Here is a 22,492-nt window from a genome sequence, read left to right on the forward strand (position 1 = left end):
CTTTTTTCATGACATTTAATTTGAGTTTGAAAATTTAAAACTAATCATTTTCACGAAGGTGTATATACGGTTATTTTTTATCGCTTTTATGAAACATAATGGCTTGCATTTTGAAAGAATTTTCAAAACGTTCAAATTACGATTCTCCCGCTCTCTGAAACCGTTTCTAAAATGTCAATCTACGATGCTATTTATCCCAACAGATCATCACAATTGGACGATCAAAGTAATAAAACAACACCCAAATCAATCATATTAACACTCGCAGCACGCGCGGGTTCCTCATCGACCCCCGAACCCCCCTCTCCCTTCCTTGTGTCCTTTGCGCCATCCCCACAATCTCCCTATGAGCCACGGTACCGCAGTAGCACTAGCTCGGTTCCACGATACATCAAACAATCATCTACTACCACAACCACTACCACCACCACCGCCATACCCAGTACAACCACTACACTACCTAGCACGACCACTACCACCCCCACAACAGTTGACCAATACCCACGGTTTCGTCCGTCCGCTCAGTACGACCAGCAGGTCCCGTCCGGGATCAATTTCCACCCGATCCCGGATGATCACTACTATGACGATGATAGTGACGCCCGTGAGGATAGTGCCGACCAGGTGGATGACGAGTACTCGACACTGTCCAAAACTAGGTACGATTTTGGGTCACCGTCTCGTGTCGCCTCGGATTCCACGAACGATCATTCCAAGAAGCAGTTTATTACCCAAAAGCTTCTGCCGGTATTCTCACATACGTACTCACAGTCCGATCCTCGCTCGGCATCATCAGCTAACGCACATGCTGTGACGTCCGATGTTTACGATGAGACACCTTTTTCATATGATACACGGCCGGAGTTTTCTCCTTCCGGTGCCGCTGAACAGTTTGTTCCATTGACAAGTATTTTACCACCAACAACTACTACCACAACTACCACCAGAAAACCAACTACAACCCCTACCACTACTACCACTAGGAAACCAACAACAACTCCTACCACTACTACAACTACTACTACCACTAGAAAGCCTTTTACAACTCCTACCACTACGACAACTACCACTAAAAGGTCCACCACAACCTCCACCACTACTACTAGAAGGCCTACAACAACCCCTATTACTACTACGACACGTTTGCCCTCTACCATTCAAGAATCTCAGCGCCAAAAGCTGCAAAAGTTTATCATCTCTGAAATCCAACCGGCTAGCTTCCGAACCCCTTTCAGTACCACGGCTAAAGCTCAGCCGCTACCGGATTACGATAGCTATCTGTACCAGGAAGCAATTCCGAGCAGTGTACGATCGCGCAATCAGCACACTTTCCTGAAAGCCATTGCCACAACGCTTTCTGCGACGCAATCCTCCACGATCGCAACAACCACTCCGGAAGCTCCTATCATACGATCATTCACACCCAGGCCTGCGTCTATAGCATCTCAATCTCAGGTAGTACCTAATCGTGGAGAACAGGTTGGTTCCAACAAATCGGTTCGATTGACTCTCACTTCTCAAGATTGGGAAGACCAACGTCCTCTTTCGACGTTTAGTTCGAGTACCGGTATCCCGAAGGTTGACACCCGTACCGAACAAAAGTTTAGCAGCAACAGGTTTTATAACCTCACGCTAAGCTCCGGATTTGTTGGTTTGCCAGGAACTTCTTCTAGTTCTGGCTACCGAGGGCGCATCGAAATTCCAAGAAACCAAGAACCATTGCCTAACTACACTTCCTTTACACTCTCTGATGCTGTTACAAGCAGTTCACGTGGGGTATCTACTACCGTTTCAGAAGTATTGCCCGAGACAACTACACCATTCACTACGATTACGATACCTACTACTACTACTACTACTACTACAACCACTACAGTAAGCCCTATTTCATTGGCCGCAAGTAATGGCCCTAGTAATGTACGTTTTGTTTTAAGTTCTAGCTTAGGCACTACTGTCCGACCTCGTTACTCGAAGGTCCAGGATGAAAATATTGCTCTTTATAAGAGCCATGATGTAGAGACCACGACGACAGCGATAAATCGGCTTGCGGCACGACCAAACATCGTACCAACCGTTTCAAGCGACTGGGTCCCTTTGATAGAGGAAAAGATCCTGTCCAGTCCCAAGACTAACACTTTGATCGAACAAGAAGATCACGAACGTGATTCGGATGATCCTCTGTTCCAAACGCGAGTGCAAACAAACACTGAGGATTCTATCGACGTGGTTACAACCCCTTCGACGCAGCCGACTCGGTTCCCACCGAGAACTACTCTTGCGCCATTTGGCACTCTAGAGGGTAGAAAGTTTATCGACAAAGTACAAAGTCTCGCCACGCGCAGTCCTGTTATTAAAGAAACGACCAGCAAATCACAAATAGACCCAGTAACGATTCCGCCCTCGCGGTTGGTTGTTTCACCATACAAAAGTTTGGAGGTGCAGCGTCAAACCACGTCCTCTGATAAACCATTTGCTTCTACTTCGAGAGTTATCTCGAACCTGTACCGCACAACCACACCCGAAATTCCGGCTGTCGGTGGTCCAACGGTAAAGAGCTACTTTCAACTGACAGCTGTACCGAAGTTGGCCGCTATTTTGCGTGAAACAACCACACCAAGTACGACAACGGCTCGATCAACTTCTACGACCAGTACAACTGTTGCTCCTTCTAGTACGACCGTGACCAGTACGAGCGAAGAGCCTACCACTACTCGTAGTACCAGTGTACCTGCGTCTACGACAGTCTCAACAACTTCTTCCGTTAGTAGTTCAGAAGAAGTGACCACAACTACCAGTTCTTTGCCCAGATCGACCGAAGTATATCGAGGTCGATATCGTCCTGTGTTCAGTTTCATACGTTCTTCGGAATCGTACGATGAGGCAACTACTCCACGGTACCGATATCTTCGTACCCGTGGACGAGGGTCTCCCCGACGTTCCTACACAAGGTTGCGTCCCACGTCTCAAAGTTACACACTAGCATCAAGCACGATAGACGACAAGCTTAGTGCACTGAAAAGCTCCCCTGCTAGTAGTAGTACCTTGATTCCAACAAGAGATTACAGTGGAACAGCCGATAGCACAGTGTTATCGATTGCTACCGACTATGACGAGCGTGTAGCTAGTTCAAGTTCATCTTCCTCAGCTTATCTGAACCGCATTCCGACGACCGATCGTACGAAGTACCAATCGACTGATCGCGAGATTTCTAAAACAGCGCACTTAAAGAATCGTTACGAACAGCTCGATTTCAATCGTACCGCAAAGGAAGATAGACCACACCAACCAATTACTACTACAGGGCAATCGATTCGCGTTGTCCAAATCACGGACAAACCGGTATATTATACGCGCTTCCATTCGACATCCACTGAAGAAAGTTCTTTTGCTGTCGCCAACAGCAGTCGTCAGCCGGAATCGACAACGAAAAAATTCCGTGCAACGGTCGAGATGCCAGAAATGAACATTCCGACCGAGAAGGAGCTACTTTCCTACCATCAGGACAGTAGCAATACATCGGAAGACGAGGATCGCGACGACGATGACGATGAGGAAGACGTTGAAGATGACGATGTTGAGCCCGTAGACGAAGATCTGGCCGATTATTCATATCTAGAAACATCCAGTGTACCGTCCACCACGACGACAACCTCTAGTACGACACCACCGACGACGACGACTACTACTACTACCACTACATCAACAACGACGACCACCACGACTTCCGCACCGCCCTCAACCACTAGTACAACGACTTTACGGAGCACCTTTAAGCCGATGGCACGTGCCTCCAAACGGTACACGACGCCACATTATGCCGCGATTGCGGCAGTCACTACCGAGCGTAGTTTCCATTCGGCTGTGCCATCGCGCTTCTACCCTAGTACAACGCAAGGATTGAACCTTACGGCTGGTGCTGCCTATCCGGAAACTTATTCGGAACGCCCATATAACAGTGCACGTAGCACCGTTTCGCCTCCTTCCTCCTCCTTATATCCTTCGCCCATTGATGCCGTAAGTCTTCGGATCAGTGAGGACATCGGTAAAAGCTACAGTTTGAACAGTAGCTCTATTTTATTCCCCCAATCTTCCACCTCAACTCCTTCCAATCCCACCACTACCAATACTACCACAACCATCACCACCACCACCACCACAATCCGCCCGCCAACGACGTACTCCGTAAACAAGCTCCCACCGCGCGCTTCCAGGGTCAATAATGCCATAAAGACCACGATCGCAGCCGCACAACTGCCACGCCGATATAGCAAACCATCTGCAGCGGGAAAAAGTATACAATGTACAGAAAACTCACTGTCCGCCAAATGCAACGAGATTCCCTCGAGGTACTATTATTGCTGCCCAGCAACTTCTACCCCAAAAACTCCCAAAAACAAAAACTCAACTCTTGATTATTCAAGTTTCTATCACGCCAAAACTCGAAACAATACCAACAATCGTTTTACTTCACCGCTCACTGCAGCAATTAGTTAATACCACCTGCAATTATTTATTATGCGTTGACTGACAAGCAAAAAAAAATGGCGCAGTAAACCAACAGCCTGCAAAACATCAAACTAGAACCATCAATGGCTCGGACAACATCAACGCGCTATACTCACTTCTAGCTAGCAGTTGTGCATATGCTATCACATTTGTCTGTTAATCCTAGTACCTACATCACTAAGTTTACATACACCCTCTACAGTAGTCTGCAGTTTGCCTTCCACTTTTTCTGAAACGATCAAAAGAGATAGAGAGTAACGATCAACTTCCTATGCTGTACTGAATCGTAAACATATACGAAACGTATATTTTCATTAACCTCTAGAGCACAGTAGAAATGATTTAAATAATGCTCGCACAATCAGCTTGCTTGTCTGTTGTACAGTAACTTCATTTCGTAAATTTAGTTTTTCTTCCATTATGTTTCAAAACGATTTCTGTTTTTACGCTTTTTCTTATTTCCTCTTTCTCGATGATCTTCATACGTTCAAACATAATTCCAAGAAACATTTAACAGCTTCTCATTTACATTTTCGGTTACTTGTAGTACCATATCGAAGGCAAACTTCAAACATATCACAATAGCAAAACACACTTTGATCGCTAATCGTATCCCTCTCGCACTAAGATCTTCGGAAAATGGTCCGAATGCTTCGCCGTACTTCCATAGTGCGTTGAGCGACGTACTAAGCGGTCTAAGGAAAAATGTAGAGGACAGTTTAGGTAGTAGAAGATGTAGTGGTTTGGTTAGATGTGATCATGTCACTAGCGGTGTTACATTTACTGGTAGCTCCAGACAGGCCACACTAACAGGGTTTAGTGATAGCTTGTTGTATGCCATTTAGAAGTAGACTTACTGATCCTGTATGCAGTGGTATTGTTAGATTAGTCAGTATGTAAGTAGACATTTTCTAATGATGGATGATGTGATAAAAATGATTTAACTAAAATGGAAACATTCGTAAATCAATTGTTAAAATTTAGAACAACAAAAATGAAAACGGTAGTGAGGAGCAAAATATTAAAGATGTTAAATCTATTTGCATTAAATTTTGTATTTGGATCCTTTGAAGACATCAGACATAAATCCATCATTATGTCTTGAGGAAAAAGGTAGCTTAGTATAATTAATAGTGCGCATAAGTGCTTCATACCACTCGTGAACTAAACACTCGGGATTTGTCAGGGACAATTGCTTCAGGGCTTTAGGATGCTTACCGCGTGAGAATGAGCCGAATATCGGCCCCACATCGAAAGGATATCACATCGTCAAACGACAATTGGAACCGTAGGCTATGAATGAATCATTAGCGAAGGAATATGTCTGCTAACTAACATCACCATGTACACCGGCAACGAAGAATTAGTAAAGCCCAAGCGGACGATGTCAATGCACAGTGAAGTCTCGTACGCGATGGTCTCGCTTGCTCGTGCTGGCATGTGCATCGTCAAACCGCTACTGAGCTACACAATATTGGCATAAAAAGGACAATACATCTGGAGTCTCGTTTGACATTCACCTAGAGGCCGGGCTATCGATGGGTCCCTCACTTTGTTGGACGTTAACCAAACTAGGAGTAGCTATTTGAATTGCACCGCCTAGCGCAACAACCAAAACGGAGAATTTACTTCCTCATCCGCATACTGAGCGTATCCTTCACACGTACTATTATTTGCAAAAAAAACCGATAAAACAAGGGCCAATGTGCGATTCGTATCTTACTGAAATGTACGGAAGTGGACTACCGAACGACCAAAAGCTTCCTTTACTTCAAAACTCTACCGTCTCTCTTTTGTCTGATCAACAACAAAACAGAGATCAACTCGATCTTTGCTACATCTCACATCTACACGCTCACGCTCCATATCACTTCACCGCTCCATACTATGCCACCTCCTACTGCCCCACGTCTCTGTGACAATGCGCATGGACACACCTATATCCTTATGGCGCACGATCATGTTCCTCGGACACACAATGATCAGCCTTCCCCAAAAACCAACCATCTCTATGTTTGTCTTCCAGTATTCATTGTTTATGGCCCTAAAGAACGGGTTATAGAGTATTCTACCTTCAACCATTTCCTCTATCTTATTCCTCTCCCTTCTGTTCCTCGTTGCATCCTCATTGCGCCTTATGTTCCTTGCACCGTAGTATTGCGTAGCTTATCTCTAACGTACTTATTCTTTGATCGTTTATCTGTTTCGGCGTGCTGGTGCTCTGTAGTATTTAATGAGGATCCCTGTAAACTTTGTCATCTCACGTACCTGCTGCTGGTGGCATTTGACTTCTCTCGGCATGCGGCAGAGTATACCACATCCTCAATTACTTCGTCTACTGGAGTCCCATCATTCGCTACCCTAACGGTTTAATGTAGCTTGGTTTGTTCTTCTCTCCTAACCGTCGTTGATCGTTTCTGTAGGGTGTTTATAACAGGTAGTCGTACCGACACTCTCATCACTGCACTAGCCGGGTTGCCGGGATCTAAACTCTTTACTAATCTCATCATGCGACATGAGCTTCCCCTAACAGGCTCTTTTATCAGAGCATCCAACTGCAGCTGATATCCGGTGCCATAATACTATAAACTTTGATCGTAGCGACACTGCGTTGGTATGATGTACTCATTTTACCCATTTCTTGTGTCATTTCACTCAACGCGTACAATCATGCTCAATACGCAACGATCGGACAGAGTTAGCAACAATAACAGTAACAACAACCGCAACCGTGGCAGTTCGCATTATGCGACCGATGGGCAATCGACCGTTTCGGCTAACCGAGGAACGCACCCACCGTAAGTGTACTTTACCCTGTAGGATGTGAAAGTCATCGTCATCACTGAACATTCTCTGTTCTGGCTTATTCAGACGTGCACGACCAACATTGAAGCCGTCGCAGAATATCGTTTCAAAGGCGCAGGAGTTTGTCGATATCTATCGCCATCCGCCGACTCGTCCGGAGCCACTATATCCTCAACCAACACCCGACAAGACAGCTGCCAAATGCCGTAAGGATGTGTGCCTGCTTCCCGATTGTTATTGCGGTGGAAAGGACGTACCCGGGGAACTTCCGGTAGAGACAGTGCCCCAGATCGTACTGCTCACGTTCGACGATTCCGTGAACGATCTGAACAAGCAACTCTACCAGGATCTGTTCGAGCGTGGACGCGTGAACCCGAACGGTTGTCCTATCACCGCTACGTTCTATGTATCGCACGAATGGACCGATTACAGCCAGGTGCAGAACCTGTACGCCGACGGACACGAAATGGCATCGCACACAGTTTCGTAAGTAATCTTCAATAGGTAACTTCCATGGTAAACCATTCACGTAAGTACTAATGGTACGACTATCTTCTCTTTAACAGCCATAGCTTCGGTGAATCGTTCTCGCCTAAGAAGTGGGCCCGAGAAGTTGCCGGCCAGCGTGAGATCCTTTCCGCGTACGGTGGTGTTAAGCTGGAAGATGTGCGTGGTATGCGTGCACCATTCCTGTCGATCGGTGGCAACAAAATGTTCAAGATGCTGCACGACTTTAACTTCACCTACGATTCATCGATGCCGGTGTACGAAAACCGTCCACCGAGCTGGCCGTACACGCTTGACTACAAGATCTTCCACGATTGTATGATTCCGCCCTGTCCAACCAAGAGCTATCCAGGTAAGGAGATGCGAGAAGAAACTATTCCCCGTACTGACGACCCTTTTTTTTCGTTGCAGGTGTTTGGGAAGTTCCTATGGTGATGTGGCAGGATCTGAACGGTGGTCGCTGTTCGATGGGTGACGCTTGCTCCAATCCGCCAGAAGCCGAGGGTGTGTATAAGATGATCATGAAGAATTTCGATCGTCACTACACGACCAACCGGGCACCGTTCGGACTGTACTACCATGCCGCCTGGTTCACGCAGCCGCACCACAAGGAAGGATTCATACAATTCCTGGACGCGATCAACTCGATGAAGGACGTGTTCATCATCACAAACTGGCAGGCGCTGCAGTGGGTACGCGATCCAACTCCACTTTCTCGCATCAACTCCTTCACGCCCTTCCAGTGTAACTATGGGGTATGTACACGTCAATACGGTCGCATACGAGACGCATTTCGTAAGCAAATACTAATGGTTCGTCTTCAACTTCACAAAACAGGATCGTCCGAAGCGTTGCAACAACCCGAAGGTATGTAACCTGTGGCACAAATCGGGCGTACGGTACATGCGCACCTGCCAACCCTGCCCGGACATCTATCCATGGACCGGCAAAACTGGCATCCGTTCGTCGCGCATCGACAACGACATCGAGGTGGCCGACACCAACTAAGTCAAACACGTGATGGGTGCAGTGCAGGCAGTGTGAAGCAGTTTACGGTTTGCCGATGCAAAAAAAACACACATGGCTTCGTTTGCTGGAAGGATTTTTTTCTTTTGCAACCAAATTAAATCTGTCAGTTAAAAGAAAACTAATCGCACCGCAAAAGTGATCAGCCTTATTAGCCGGCACGCAACCGAACTGTAAACACTGCACTGTACAAGCCAACACCGGAAAAGGCACCGAAAGTTCCCTGAACCATCTGATAAGGATTTGCGGCTGTGTGCTTCCTTAAACTAAATGCAACATACGCCATTATCGTCGACATGCTACAGCTTCTCCTTTCAATAGAAGTCCGCTGCAAACGTTTTGCAGCAATCGGACACTCGGATGGAGCTTGAATCTGTACTTTACATTCATCACCCTATTACACCGCACGCCCTTTAAGTTTTTAGGTAGCAACTATCGAAGGCAATGTGTGGAAAGATGCCTACCGGCTTAGATACTAATTCTAGTGTATGATACTATTTTATTCAACTATAAATTATTAGAACTACGGACGATCTAGAGTGAGCGACAATACGAAAATGCAAAAAAAAAGGTGAAAGGTGTTGACACTTTAAACAACACCAGCAAGTGTAAACTACTACTGGCATGTGTTTTGATTGTAAATATTTTTGGTCACCAACAGGTGGTACTGAATGTGAACACGAATTCGGGCAACAAAATTTGTCGATGAAATTCCAAATTTAATTTAATTTACGCCACCGTTTCACGCAACATTCACAAGCAATACTCATACAATATTTTAGTTCTACACTATGTTTGTTCTTTGCTCTTTGCAGCGTTCTATTGAGATAATTTTCCCCAATTTCTATCACTTTGCGTCCACTATTAAAGGCTATTGCGAATCTATGAATGTTGCACAGCAGTGATGATAAGTACACATGTTAGATGAAAGAAAACACATAAGGTGACTGGATGAGTGCACTGCCATAATGAGAGGAAAATTTAATAAACAAAAAAAAGCAATTGGAAATCACCATAGTTGAATGTAATGACAGAAGTGAAAAAAGGAAATGATAAAAAACGAAGAAAAATAATGAACAACAAAACCTCGAAGAAACAGATGAAAACAACAAACAAAAGCGCAACAGTGAATGTTAAAGTAACTGAAAAATGCTGAAACAAGCTAAGATAGAACGAAACACAAAGCAATATAGACAAAATTTTACAACTGTTGGAAAAGTATAATGCAAAACGAAACAGAATAAGTCAATTTGAAGTATCGTCTACCGCCTATTGTTACACTGGTGTCCAGTTCCATCGTTTTGTTGCTGTATTCCAATTTACCGATCTTTTTTGGGAAGTTTTCATTCTTCCGGTTGCGGTATGCTTTTGGTTAAAGGTTAAACTTCCATGTTTTAGTTTTGTTTCTTTTTCGTACTTAATACGGAACGTTTATAAATTTAAAATCAATGCAAACACGAATATTCCAGACGATGGAACGCATGCTTTTGTAACGTCTGGCAAAAGAGCGCGAAACGAATGTACTTCTGTTTTTTATAAATTACTCAATCAATATATTACAATACAAGACAGCAACTTGCTATTCCATCGACAATTAGAGACAGTATTGTGCTAGACGCGCACCGAAGTGCGACCCGAAGTTACAATATTTATAGGTTTATAGACAGTAAATTATGTGGCAGCACACGGGAAGGCACAAAAGGCAGAAGCTACTGGTAGGAATAAATGAAAATGAATGCTTTTTCTGTAAATAGATCATCTATTGCCCTTTAAAACAAACGGCAAGCGTAAAAAAGTGTGCTCTCTATGCCTCACGAGGGCAATAAGAAGTCGAATGGCAAATCGAAACAAAAAAAGTACATATTTGCTTACGATTTGACTACGAAATGTTCTTCATTACTTGGTAGCATCGTAGCCTTCCAGAAACGTTCAAGACGTGTACCATTAAAAAGGTAGCTTCCTTTTCGCACACGACATCAACACTGATAAAAGGAAAAAAGAATGTTTATATCTGTTTTTTTTTATGCCACACGCGCAAAAGCTAGATTTACGCGACCTCTTTTCGTATATTATTGACAAATGTCACCATGCGAGGGTGCGTCCTCACTTAGGTCTTTACCGAAAATGTATTTTTTGTCTACTTTGTCCGTTTGTGTTACTGTTAGCTGTTAGGAATTCAACGACGAACGAGACGATGGAACAACATCCGATGCGTAATCTGTAGTAAGTGTATTGGAGTACGAACAATGAAATAAAATAAAATAAAATTTTAATCAATATAAATGCAACTGATTCTTCTTTTCTTCTTTAACGAGTTAGTTTTATAGGCATATACTGTAGCTATTTCACAAAAAAACATAATGAAACGATCGATGTTTACAAGGTTTTGCTCTTATTTATTTGCCTTAAAATACGTTTTCTGTTTTAGGTTCCTGGATCGATGTTGATTGGCTATCTATTAATTATTTAATAATTATTTTTCCACGTCCATCTGTAGCCTGCATATAGATAAAGGTCTTTACATAACGCTGTTACTGGTCGTTACGGCAGATAGTACTTGAGTACTAAGATGCTCCTAGGGGCAATGGAGCGACCTATATAAAAATATAAATCCTACGGCGGACTGACTGCTACGGATAAATAAATTCAAGAAAAGCCAAAAATGGCAGACCAACTCCTCTCTTGAGGTTGTAGTGCCTCATAAGAAGATGATATATAAATTTATATAAAAAAGTAAGTAAATAAATAAATCAATAAATAGAATTTAAAATTTACACGCTATAATCAGTCTTAATGCCAATATTTGTTTCAATAAAAAGAAAAGGTATGTAAGTGAAAAGAATATTCCATTTTTCACTATAGTCATAAAGAGTAATACCAAGCTGGCAGAGGTAACTCAAAGTCACTTAAGAATCAATTTCATATTTTTGCTTTCATCGTTTCATTCGTTCTTATGCTACAGTGAGGTACACTACATTCGTTACACGTTGTATTCGTTGTCTTTATGTTTTCTAATATTTAACACATAATCATTATTTACACTCTTTCTCTCTCTCCCTCTACTTGGCTTAACGACCTCTAAGGTCATGCTGGCCATTTCTATGCTTACTAGACATATTTTACCGCATAGTCGGATACTGAGTTCTTACTACGGGGGGACGCTCTGGATGGGATTTGAAACCTGGTCCTGTCGTGTGGAATTTATTTACTTTAAATAACACTATAATCACTTTTGTCACGTAAAAACAGTAAAACGACGTTTTCCTTTATTAGGGCTGCTGATCACTTCAGTATCAAAGGACATATTAAAGGAATCCAATGTGAAGGAATAAATAGCATAACAAAATGGATTTTAGTTTATGAAAAATAAATATTAGACCAAAAACATTCAATATAATGGTGATTATAAATGATTGAAACTATATGTTAAACCATAAAATTAAAACACAAAATTCAAAACAAAAATTTAATTTTTTAACAAATTTTTATAAGTTAAGAAAAAAAATGTGTACACAACCATAAAATAGCACATTTCGTGTGCTTGACTGTCGCGACTATATTAAGTTTCCCAATCATACATTTTGATCATGAACACAGCGACCCTTTACCCATTTTCTAATTTTCATTCCCGATTTGATCGAAAGGTTACGGCCAAAGGGTCAGTATGTTTCATAAATATCAAAACAGAATCACGCACCTGTAAAATCAGTATAAAACATACCCAGCCAGCTGTAGCTACCTTTCAGTAGGTGCTGCTACCTATAGCTGGTAACAAGCTCCTAGAAAGAATATCCGAAAATGTTCATTCGGTTACTTCCACTGGTGATTAATCTGTGGTGTTTCATTGTTAGTACAACTGGTTTCAGTTCCCTGCGTCATCCGGAACGTTTCAATGAACAACTTGTCAACTACAAGGGTCGGGAACAATCGAACGGATACTTTGAGCTAGCCAGCGAAGCTTATTACACCGGTGCGTACTACCAATCGGCAGAGGAGGAAAACAAAACTGCGACATGCATGTGGACAGATTGTTTCCAAGAAGCAAATTGGCCCACCGTTACCCGTGATCGACGTCGTGTAGATCCAACGTTCTATGGACACCCAAAAACGCGGGAACAAATATGGGAACGGAACTTCGCTCACGTCATTATGGACAATCGGCAAACACTATCGCTGGTGACACTTCTGAACAAAATCATCCTAAAATATCTCTACAGCTGCATACCGATCGTACTGTACGACACGTACGTGGGCACCACGGAGAACTACATCCTTGAGGCATTGTTCAGCGAGTTTCCCACGACCTACATTACGGGACGCATCGGTCCAAACTACACGCTGGACAATCCGGGTATTTTGGAACCGTTTGGTCCGCAGTGTCGTAGCTACATCATCTTTCTGGCGGACGTAATGATGACGCGTAAGGTGATCGGCCCGCAGCTGAACAGCTATGTCGTGCTTATACCACGCTCAAGTCAATGGAAATTACAAGAATTTCTGGCCGCGAAACAATCACGCGATATCATTAATTTGCTCGTGATAGGAGAATCATACTCCGTGGATAAACGCATCAACAACGAACAACCGTACGTACTGTACACCCATGAGCTGTACATCGATGGGCTGGGTGCAAATAGACCGCAGGTTCTTACCTCCTGGATTGGGAACAAATTCTCGCGCAACAATGTGAATCTGTTTCCAAAGAAATTACGGAAAGGTTTCTCAGGACACAGGTTCACAGTGATGGCCGCTCACCAGCCACCGTTTATGATTAAGCGTCTATCGACGGATGGTGTGGGCAATGTGAATATACGTTGGGAAGGACTCGAAATACGGCTAATGCGTGCAATGGCGTTATACCTCAACTTTACTTTCGACATTGTCGAACCGGCCAAGTTGGAAATGGGGTGAGTTTTACACGATATTATGATTAATTTTAAAAATTTTATTGCATTTTAATTCTCGTACTACCTACATCGAACAAAATTGAAATTTGTGATTTTAATTGGTTTAGAGGTACTGTAGATTGTAAATTTTTTTAGCCTGTGAACCATACATTAGGCCAAATATTTAATTATACTTCAAGTAACTGATAGTCAACTGTATTAGACAATATTAGGCAAATAAAAAATACGGGAAAGAATGTGGATCAATGTTGAAATACTTCAATGTCAATACACGAATCAATTAATTCTCTCTTCCCATCCAGCCCTGGCGATGCCGTTGTGGATGAGATACAGCGAAGGCAGGCCGATGTAGGGTTGGCCGGAATATATGTAACGATCGAGCGTAATCTTGCCACTGAAATGTCGGTATCCCACTCAACGGATTGTGCAGCTTTCTTAACGCTTATGTCCAGTGCCTTGCCGAGGTAAGTTAAGTACAAGTTTATCAACAAGTTGTGGACAATAGCTCACCTATATTTCACATTCGATTCTGCTCAGATATCGCGCCATCTTAGGACCCTTCCAGTGGCCAGTATGGGTAGCGGTGATCCTCATCTATCTATTGGCCATTTTCCCACTCGCTTTTTCCGACAAAATGACACTACGACATCTGCTCGGCAACTGGAGTGAGATTGAGAATATGTTTTGGTATGTGTTCGGTACATTCACCAACAGTCTCACCTTTCAGGGTGAGAACTCTTGGAGCAACACCAAGAAGACATCAACTCGCATGCTGATCGGTAACGCTTTCATTATGCTACCATGTGATCGGATATGATCGTTAGTTAACATATGCATATGATCAATTTCCTGCAGGTATCTATTGGGTATTCACGATCATTATTACCGCTTGCTACACGGGATCGATCATTGCCTTTATCACGCTTCCAGTCGAACCGGAACGTGTCGATGGTGTGGATCAGCTACAACGTGGTTTTTATCGTGTAGGTACATTGGATCGTGGTGGCTGGGAACGTTGGTTTCTTAATTCAAGCCACAAGCAAACGAACAAGTTGCTGAAAGATTTACGATTTGTAAGCAGCGTCGACGAGGGCATCCGGAATGTTACCGATGCGTTCCTCATTTCGTATGCCTTCATCGGTTCTAAAAATGAATTAGAGTTCCTGATCCAATCAAACTTATCACATCAGTATGTAACGGTCTGAATCATTTTCTTCATCCACATTAAATGTACATTCTTCGTTCGCAGATTTCAAAACAAACGCTACGGCTTACATGTCAGTCGTGAGTGCTTTGCCTTGTATGGTGTGTCAATGGTGTTTCCGCCCAACTCGGTGCATCGGAATCCAATAAACAACGCAATTCTTTACATGCAGGAAGCTGGTCTAATAAGCAAACTCAACAAGGACGTAACGTGGGAAACTGTCAAGACGAAGGATGGACACTTTAGGGAAGCGTCTGTTGGGGAAGTTCTAAAAATCACTGCACCCTCCGAACGGGGCCTTACACTTGCCGACACGGAAGGTATGTTTCTGCTCATGCTATTCGGTTACGTAGTAGCACTAGGGGTGCTCATCTCCGAATGGGTTGGCGGTTGTACCAACAAATGTCGTGAGGTACTAAAGGAACGTGCTGAACGTTTGAAGGCGGCCGCAGCTGAAGTTGCTGCTGCAGCTACCGGTAGTGAAACATCCTCCATTCCTGCATCCACTCCATCATCTGCTAATGAAAACACAATCCGCAAACGGATCAATGGCACCGAGAGATCCCTGCCAGCGAGTAATGATGGTTCGGAAAAGGTACGTCGCATTAGACTTACTGGGGAAGATCCACCCAATGGATCTCAGGCAAACGAGCACGAGAGCCCGATAGATGATTGTAGTGCAGGGTCCTCATTGCACCGCCACAGTCTCTCCGAATGCCTATCGGAGGTAAGTGCTCATACAATGCAAGAACTCTACAATGGGCCCGATCGGCGACATTCGACGATCGTTTTCCTGGATGGACAGCTAATGTCGGAAGAGGAAGCTAAACGGAAAGTCGCTCGATCTAAGTCCAGACATCGGCACAGCTTAAGTTCCGTTTTGGAACGTGAGGTCAGCCAATTGTTTAGATTCCTGGGGAAGGATTCAACGCACAGCTCCCAAAGAGAGCCGGCCGAAACGAGTGGTCTTGTCAGAAGATTGCCTGCGGTTTGCCGTGAAAGTAAGGAAGTTGAGGTAGCGGTCGAGATCAACACACCGGGAAATGTGCAGGAGCAACAACCAGCGGTGGTAACAAGTCGTCGCAGTATCGAAGCCACTTTTGGAGAAAAATTATTACATTAAACAAATAAATATGAACTAATCAACATTAAAACTGCATAATCATAAAGAACCAAATGCGCAATGATTTTGTTGAACTTAACAGAGTTCTCTTCTACTCTCTATTCGCTTAACGACTTCTAAGGCCAACGATTACCATATTCCCATCGCAACGAAAATTCGCACTAGATCAAAACAAATATTTGACTGTCACCTTCTCATTCCGTTCTACACTACCTAACATCTAACGCAGTTGTTCATGAAATTGCATGCTTTCAAATAAATGTAGTCTAAATTTTTGAATCAATTGCAATCTAGCTTAGTTTATTTCATGTCGTACAAATCAGTTGTTTCTCATTGGATATTGTTATTCGCGCAATATCGTGCCAAAAGCTGTGTCACATCACCATCCGACAGTCCATCTTCATTACCAAAGTCTCCGAACCAAGCCTGTTTGTTTGTCAGCACTGGAGAATTGATTGAAGCAGCACCGGCTAAACGTGAATAGTGCATCACGCTGCCATAATTGTATGGCACGCCGTAAGTTGTACTAGGTCCGTCATATATTCCAAAATTAACGCTTATAAACTCTGGACCTAGAAAACAAATCATTAAGAATTATTGATAGCGAGGTAATATTCACCATGATATTTTCTTACTTTGATATTCAGGTCTCAAGTTTTCAGGGAAGACATCGACGTAAAGATCTCGATCGGGACGGGACTGTTCGTGCAGGAATCCGAGCGTATGCATCATTTCGTGCACTGGCGTACCAACGCTTCGCATACAACCGGGTGTTTGCAGATTCAGCATGCTATTACCCGGGTCGGGATTTCGTCCAACATTAGAATAGCATCCTTCTTTCTTGTTAGTGATCGTCACATACTGCAATTCCGCTGTACGCTGTACAAACCGAACACAGGTCTTCGCTTCAAACTGTGCAAATGCCGCCAGAAGAGTTTCTGTTTCTCCAGCAGCTTCAAATAGAAAGCAAATAATGCATTTAAGAGTTCGAATCCTGGTTCGTTTTTCTCTACTCACTGAAGTCGGCCTGGATCACATATGGCACTGTGGCATTGGGCCATAAATCAAAATCGAATGGATCGGTAATGGCAAATCGGTTTTTCTTGCCCGGTCTCAGAAGAATATCTCCTTGATAGTAGTAGCCAAATCCGTACTCATGCGGATATCCTGGCAACTTCTTCGATCGCAAGAGTTTTCCTAAATGAATGTAAATAGTGTTTTATGCAGTATTTTACCTTCAAGGTTGCAAGCTACTTACCAACTTCCTTGCTCGGCTTGGTGTAGTCCGAGAGCTTTAACCCGACACTAAGTTGTACGAGGCAAATAGCCACCGAAACGATTACGAAATAGTTCAACAGTTTCATTGCTTTGTTGTAGGTTAATCCTCTACGCAAGCTGAACTGTTGCTGATGCATACTCCTCGTTCGAGCGGCGGTTTATATACGAAATTTGTTGCTTTAATCCAACCATCCGAAACAATAAAAAAGCCCAAAAATTGTAACGAATTCAAACGAACCAGCAATGTCGTTTGTGCGATCAGCAAATGCAGAAGTGCATTTGCGTTATCTCAAGACGGTTTCCGTAACTGGCTTTACTCCTTTCCATGGGTTCGGTCTTGTAATTTGGCAATAAAACATCCATGTCACTTGTTATCTTCAAACACATTCAACTAAACAGTGCACAAAGCTGAAAGCCCGTTACCTTAAATCAGCGACACATTTTCTTCGTGGTCAATTTGTCATTTAAATTCAAAACAGAAATTAAACAAGTTTGGGGAACAGGTTATATGTAACAATAGTAGAAAGAATAGCCATTTTAAATGACATAGCACCTGCACTTTCATGAACAATACCACGGCACAATTTCCTTTCTTGTGTAAAAACTCCTATAGAAAGTGATTACTGGAACATTTCAGTAAAATAGGGAGCAAGTATGTTTTTAAATTTAATTGTATAGGTAATGATTGATTGATAATTAGATGATAAATATCAAGACATGAGGAGGTACGCCGTGAATCGAAAGAAATTGAGTATGGGATTATTTTTCCTTTTTTACGCAGCGTACTACACGTTCTTAGTAAAAAAAGACGTAACTAAGTAGTTTCCAGCATGCGGTTGTGACGCAAGTCGCACGCAAACTACATACCAGGGAGCATTCAACTATTACGTAACGCAAAAATTAAGAATTCAGAACCCCTCTCCGCTAACGGATCACATCGCCATACAAAAGTGATCCCGAATCATTCGGATCACATCGCCATATAAAGGTGGTTCCGGATCAATCGGATCACATCGCCATAGAAAGGTGATCCCTTATTATTGGATGAGATCAGATCTTCTAGCCATGGAAGAGATCATATCAACTGATCTACCTTCAAATGATCACTTACCACAATCACAAATAACAAACATCGTATCATAAACACCGATCGATCGGATATATCGATTTGCAAAAACGCTCTAAAGTGCAACAAGTGGAAAAAATAAGTTATGAACCTTTGTATCCTTCTGATTAAGAAACCAACCGGATGTTAAAAGGTGTACACCTTCAAATCTGATTGGGATATTTCTATTCCACTTACTCCACGAGGGAGAAGAGTTGAAACGAACCATACCGAATATATCTACAGATTATTGAAAGGCGAAGTAACTCGAGCTTTGAGGCAAACTTTTTTGAGCCTCAAAGAAATACACGACATTTTGCATAGCAGCCTCATGTTCTAAACGCACGGTTGCCAGAACTATCCTATCAATTGCTTCTAGTTAAAAATATTATTTCATATATTTCTGATCGAATGTGGTTCACTTACCCAGGTTAACGATAGTACGCAGGACACTTTTCTTTCATTAACCACAGGAAAGCATACACTTCGGAAAACAAAACTGCTTCTTCGTCGCTGCTTTGATTTTACACAACGGCATTTTCTTTTTTTTTTCTTTCACATACACACTACAATGCGCTTTGGCACATTTAAAACATCACACTTGAATGCAATGGCCACATTTTGAAATACACGAATTCACGCAATAAGCTTCTTGAAAATGGGGCACCACTTTTTGGCACTAAAAAAAAACAACACTTGCATTTTTTTCTATGCACAAAGGCACACACACACACTTTTGCGCATTGGCACATTTTAAGCACACTAGCCAGCATCACACTTGCCATCACAAAAGACACTTTTTTACACAAAAAAAACAACTTACACTATTTTTTTCTGTACACTTTCCGCAACATATACCGACAGTTTTTTTTATTAATTCCTAATTTTATTAACTAATAACTGCTAGGAAGCTAGCACGGAGATTGCGAAAGAAACAAACTAACACCACACGTTTACCGCATGGTTTTATGAAAAAACACGTTTCTAAAATGAACAGCACAAACACCGATGCAAATAATTAGCAAGCTTAGTAAACGCATAGTACATGCACTAATTATAAATTTTCTCTCGTTTACTCTCACATACCTATTTTCCGGCGTAAGCGTTGCTGTACACGTTGGATTAAGAACGCATTCACCTTCTGCAATCCTTTTCACACTTACTAACAAACATCAAGAGAGCACATGCCGACACAAAACCCCAAGCCGATGCTGGGAACAATTTAAACACGTGCAAAACAAAATCTTTAATGTTTAACATCACATCAACACACGAATTGATGTACTAATCATTTTTTGTATTAAATAAGATCGTCAAGGATCAGTTTTTATCACCAGAAAAACAATTATTGTTACATGTTCTATGTACCGAGAGCTTTTTTCCACAGCTCACGCGTATTGCTGTCCGATCGCTACTGATCACGATTCCTCCTTTTCTCACGATCATTATCTCTTCTGCTTCGCTATCACGACACACCTACACAGCTATAATTGCCGAAGCGGTCGCCCGATTTTATCTTTCGCACACATTTCTCTCCTTTTATCTTTCGCATCATATTCTTTCGCACACATTTCTCTCCTCGTTGACAGACGAATGAAAAAGTTTCGTAAAAAAAAATAATTCTATAACAACTCTGTGCTCCTCTCGACCATCATGTTACATTTATGGTATGGAAAATGTCGGCATATAAAAACTTTTTAATAACATAAATCAGTATTATCTACGCGTGTGTCCTAGTTGTCAAAAAAGCACATATAGGAAAGCAAATATTACCTTTGCACGTTTTCTTAAACATTTAAAACTATAACACAAAATAGGGTGTTAACGAAAGTTTCTGTTACGGAGGCGCAACATATATAAGGAGTATAGCGAATAACACAAGTGGGTATATTTGTTTGTGGGCTCCGGTGGTCTAAAATTAGCCAATTTTGTTTTAAAAAAATTTTAATTTAATTTACAAAATCCATACTCAGAAAAACACACACACTAAAAGATTTTCGGCATTGTTATCTCACTTGAAAACCCACAGATACTGCAATTTGATCAACTCCTTCATTCACAGTAGGATTCCTATGCAGTTGTTCATGTAGTAGGACGTATTACAAGAAATGTATCTGAAACTTTCGAATTAATTGCAATCGTATAGTTAAGTTTATTTTAAGTCAAAGTACAAATCAATTGTTTCTCATCAATCATCCAGGCAATAGCGGGCCTTGATCTGTGCCACATCACCTTCGGTCAGTCCATAGTTATTACCCAATTCAGCTGCGGGATTATCTCTTCTTACTAGCACCGGAAAGATCGATGTAGCAGCACCGGCAAAGCGTGAATAGTGCATCACACTACCATAATTGTATGGCACGCCGTAAGTAGTACTAGATCCATTATATATTGCATAGTTAGTGTTTATAAATTTAGCATCTGGAAAACAAATAATGAAGAATTATTGTTGATGTTGTAACATGCACGAAAATTGCGGTTTTCTCATTGAAACTTACTTTGATATTTCGGCGCCAAGTTTTGGGGGAAGAATTGAATGTAAGTATCCCGATCACGACGGGACTGTTCGTGCAGGAAACCGAGCGTGTGCATCAGTTCGTGCACTGGAGTACGGAGTGTTTGCATACAATTGGGTGACTGCAGATTCAGCATGTTATTCTCCGGATTGAAATTTCGTCCTATATTGGAATAGCATCCTTCATCGAAATTAGTGATCGTCACATACTGCGATTCGTCTGTGCGCTGTACAAACCGAACGCAGGTCTTATTCGCATACTGTGCAAATGCCTTGTCAAGAAGTGCCCTTTCTTCATCAGCTTAAAATACAAAGCAAATAATGCATTTAAGAGTTCGAGTGCTAGTTGGTTCTTCTACTCACTGAAGAAGGCAAAAACCTCATAGGGCACTGTGGCATTGGGCCATACGTCGTAATTCGTTGGACGGGTAATGGCAACTCGACTTTTTTCGCCCGGTCTCAGAAGAATATCTCCTTGATAGTAGTAGCCAAACCCGTACTCATGCGGATATCCTGGCAACTTCTTCGATCGCAAGAGTTTTCCTAAATGAATGTAAGCAGTGTTGTGTGTAGTATTTATTGTGTACTGCTTTGAAGCTACTTACCAACTTCCTTGCTCGGCTTGGTGTAGTCCAAGGTTTTTTTCCCGACACTAAGTTGTACGAGGTAAATAGCCACCGCCACGATTATGAGGTACTTCAACATTTTCATTGCCTTGTTGTAGGTTAATCCTCTACGCAAGCTGAACTGTTGCTGATGGATATTACCCCTTCGACTTTCGGCTTATATACGAACTTTCTTGCTTTAATCAAACCATCCGAAACAATAAAAAATGGTTTAAAATTGTAACGAATTCAAACGAAACCAGCACAATGTATACCCGAATCTCGTTTGAACGATCAGCAAACGCAGAAATGCATTTGTGTTATCTCAAGGCGGTTTCCGTTTCCATGCTTTATTTGGGTCTTACCAATTTCCATGTCACTTATTGTTATCGAAACGAAACAATGCAGAAAACTGAAAACCCTTTAGCCTAAATAAGCATATTGTTTACTTCATGGTCCAAAGTTTTGGGACGAATTATGTATGTTTATAAATACAGGGTTTTCCAGCCCAGTTCAAATATATAACGGGTGGTTTCAAATTCGTAAAACGCAAAGTGAAAGAAGCACGACAGTATTCAAGTCTGGAAAGCCAATTCAAAGTAATAAGATAGCACCTCAAAATCGTTACACCAAACCTCAAATCCAGCAGTTGTTTACCCCAACTGACGTTTTGACGGCACTTCGAAACTATGGGATAGCGGGAGCGATAATTAAGTCAACATATTTTTCAAAAATAAATTTCAAGTGCTTAATTAAAAATTCTAAAAATATTTATTAATTTCCATTCAGTTTTGCCCTTTTATGTACTGTTGTAACTGTCATTGCTATTTTAATATTTTTTGGAAAATACTGATGTAATATAGGCATACAAAAATGCATATTTTGTTGTTAGAGTTATCATAATTAATATA

At 42.1% G+C, this 22,492-nt stretch overlaps 4 protein-coding genes across 4 annotated transcripts in view; 2 read left to right on the forward strand and 2 right to left on the reverse strand.

The window, feature by feature from the left end:
• The window catches only part of LOC125762465 (mucin-5AC), a 130,269-nt gene extending 119,142 nt beyond the window's left edge, over positions 1 to 11,127 (forward strand). The window contains exons 9-14 of the mRNA XM_049424575.1: positions 204 to 4,346; positions 7,203 to 7,304; positions 7,378 to 7,797; positions 7,878 to 8,170; positions 8,230 to 8,573; positions 8,656 to 11,127. Coding sequence (XP_049280532.1) covers positions 204 to 4,346; positions 7,203 to 7,304; positions 7,378 to 7,797; positions 7,878 to 8,170; positions 8,230 to 8,573; positions 8,656 to 8,826 — 5,473 coding nt within the window. The 3' untranslated portion in view covers positions 8,827 to 11,127. The remainder of the gene's footprint in view (positions 1 to 203; positions 4,347 to 7,202; positions 7,305 to 7,377; positions 7,798 to 7,877; positions 8,171 to 8,229; positions 8,574 to 8,655) is intronic.
• A 1,331-nt stretch (positions 11,128 to 12,458) lies between these two features.
• Positions 12,459 to 16,123, forward strand: LOC125762466 (ionotropic receptor 21a). Its single transcript, XM_049424576.1, has 5 exons — positions 12,459 to 13,751; positions 14,054 to 14,215; positions 14,289 to 14,530; positions 14,607 to 14,940; positions 15,001 to 16,123. Exons 1-5 carry the CDS (start codon positions 12,643 to 12,645, stop codon positions 16,076 to 16,078), a joined length of 2,925 nt encoding a protein of 974 aa, XP_049280533.1. The 5' UTR covers positions 12,459 to 12,642; the 3' UTR covers positions 16,079 to 16,123.
• Positions 16,124 to 16,146: 23 nt separating this feature from the next.
• On the reverse strand, positions 16,147 to 17,907 carry LOC125762453 (hatching enzyme 1.2-like). Its single transcript, XM_049424561.1, has 4 exons — positions 17,337 to 17,907; positions 17,096 to 17,275; positions 16,714 to 17,031; positions 16,147 to 16,650 (listed from the first exon to the last, which is right to left on the reverse strand). Exons 1-4 carry the CDS (start codon positions 17,491 to 17,493, stop codon positions 16,409 to 16,411), a joined length of 897 nt encoding a protein of 298 aa, XP_049280518.1. The 5' UTR covers positions 17,494 to 17,907; the 3' UTR covers positions 16,147 to 16,408.
• Positions 17,908 to 20,356: 2,449 nt separating this feature from the next.
• Positions 20,357 to 21,681, reverse strand: LOC125774947 (astacin-like metalloprotease toxin 5). Its single transcript, XM_049445320.1, has 4 exons — positions 21,582 to 21,681; positions 21,340 to 21,519; positions 20,960 to 21,277; positions 20,357 to 20,882 (listed from the first exon to the last, which is right to left on the reverse strand). The coding sequence occupies exons 1-4, from the start codon at positions 21,679 to 21,681 to the stop codon at positions 20,650 to 20,652; spliced, it is 831 nt and encodes a 276-aa protein (XP_049301277.1). The 3' UTR covers positions 20,357 to 20,649.
• Between the last annotated feature and the right edge of the window lie 811 nt (positions 21,682 to 22,492).

Source organism: Anopheles funestus, chromosome 2RL (assembly GCF_943734845.2).
Source record: "Anopheles funestus chromosome 2RL, idAnoFuneDA-416_04, whole genome shotgun sequence".
NCBI lineage: Eukaryota > Metazoa > Arthropoda > Insecta > Diptera > Culicidae > Anopheles > Anopheles funestus.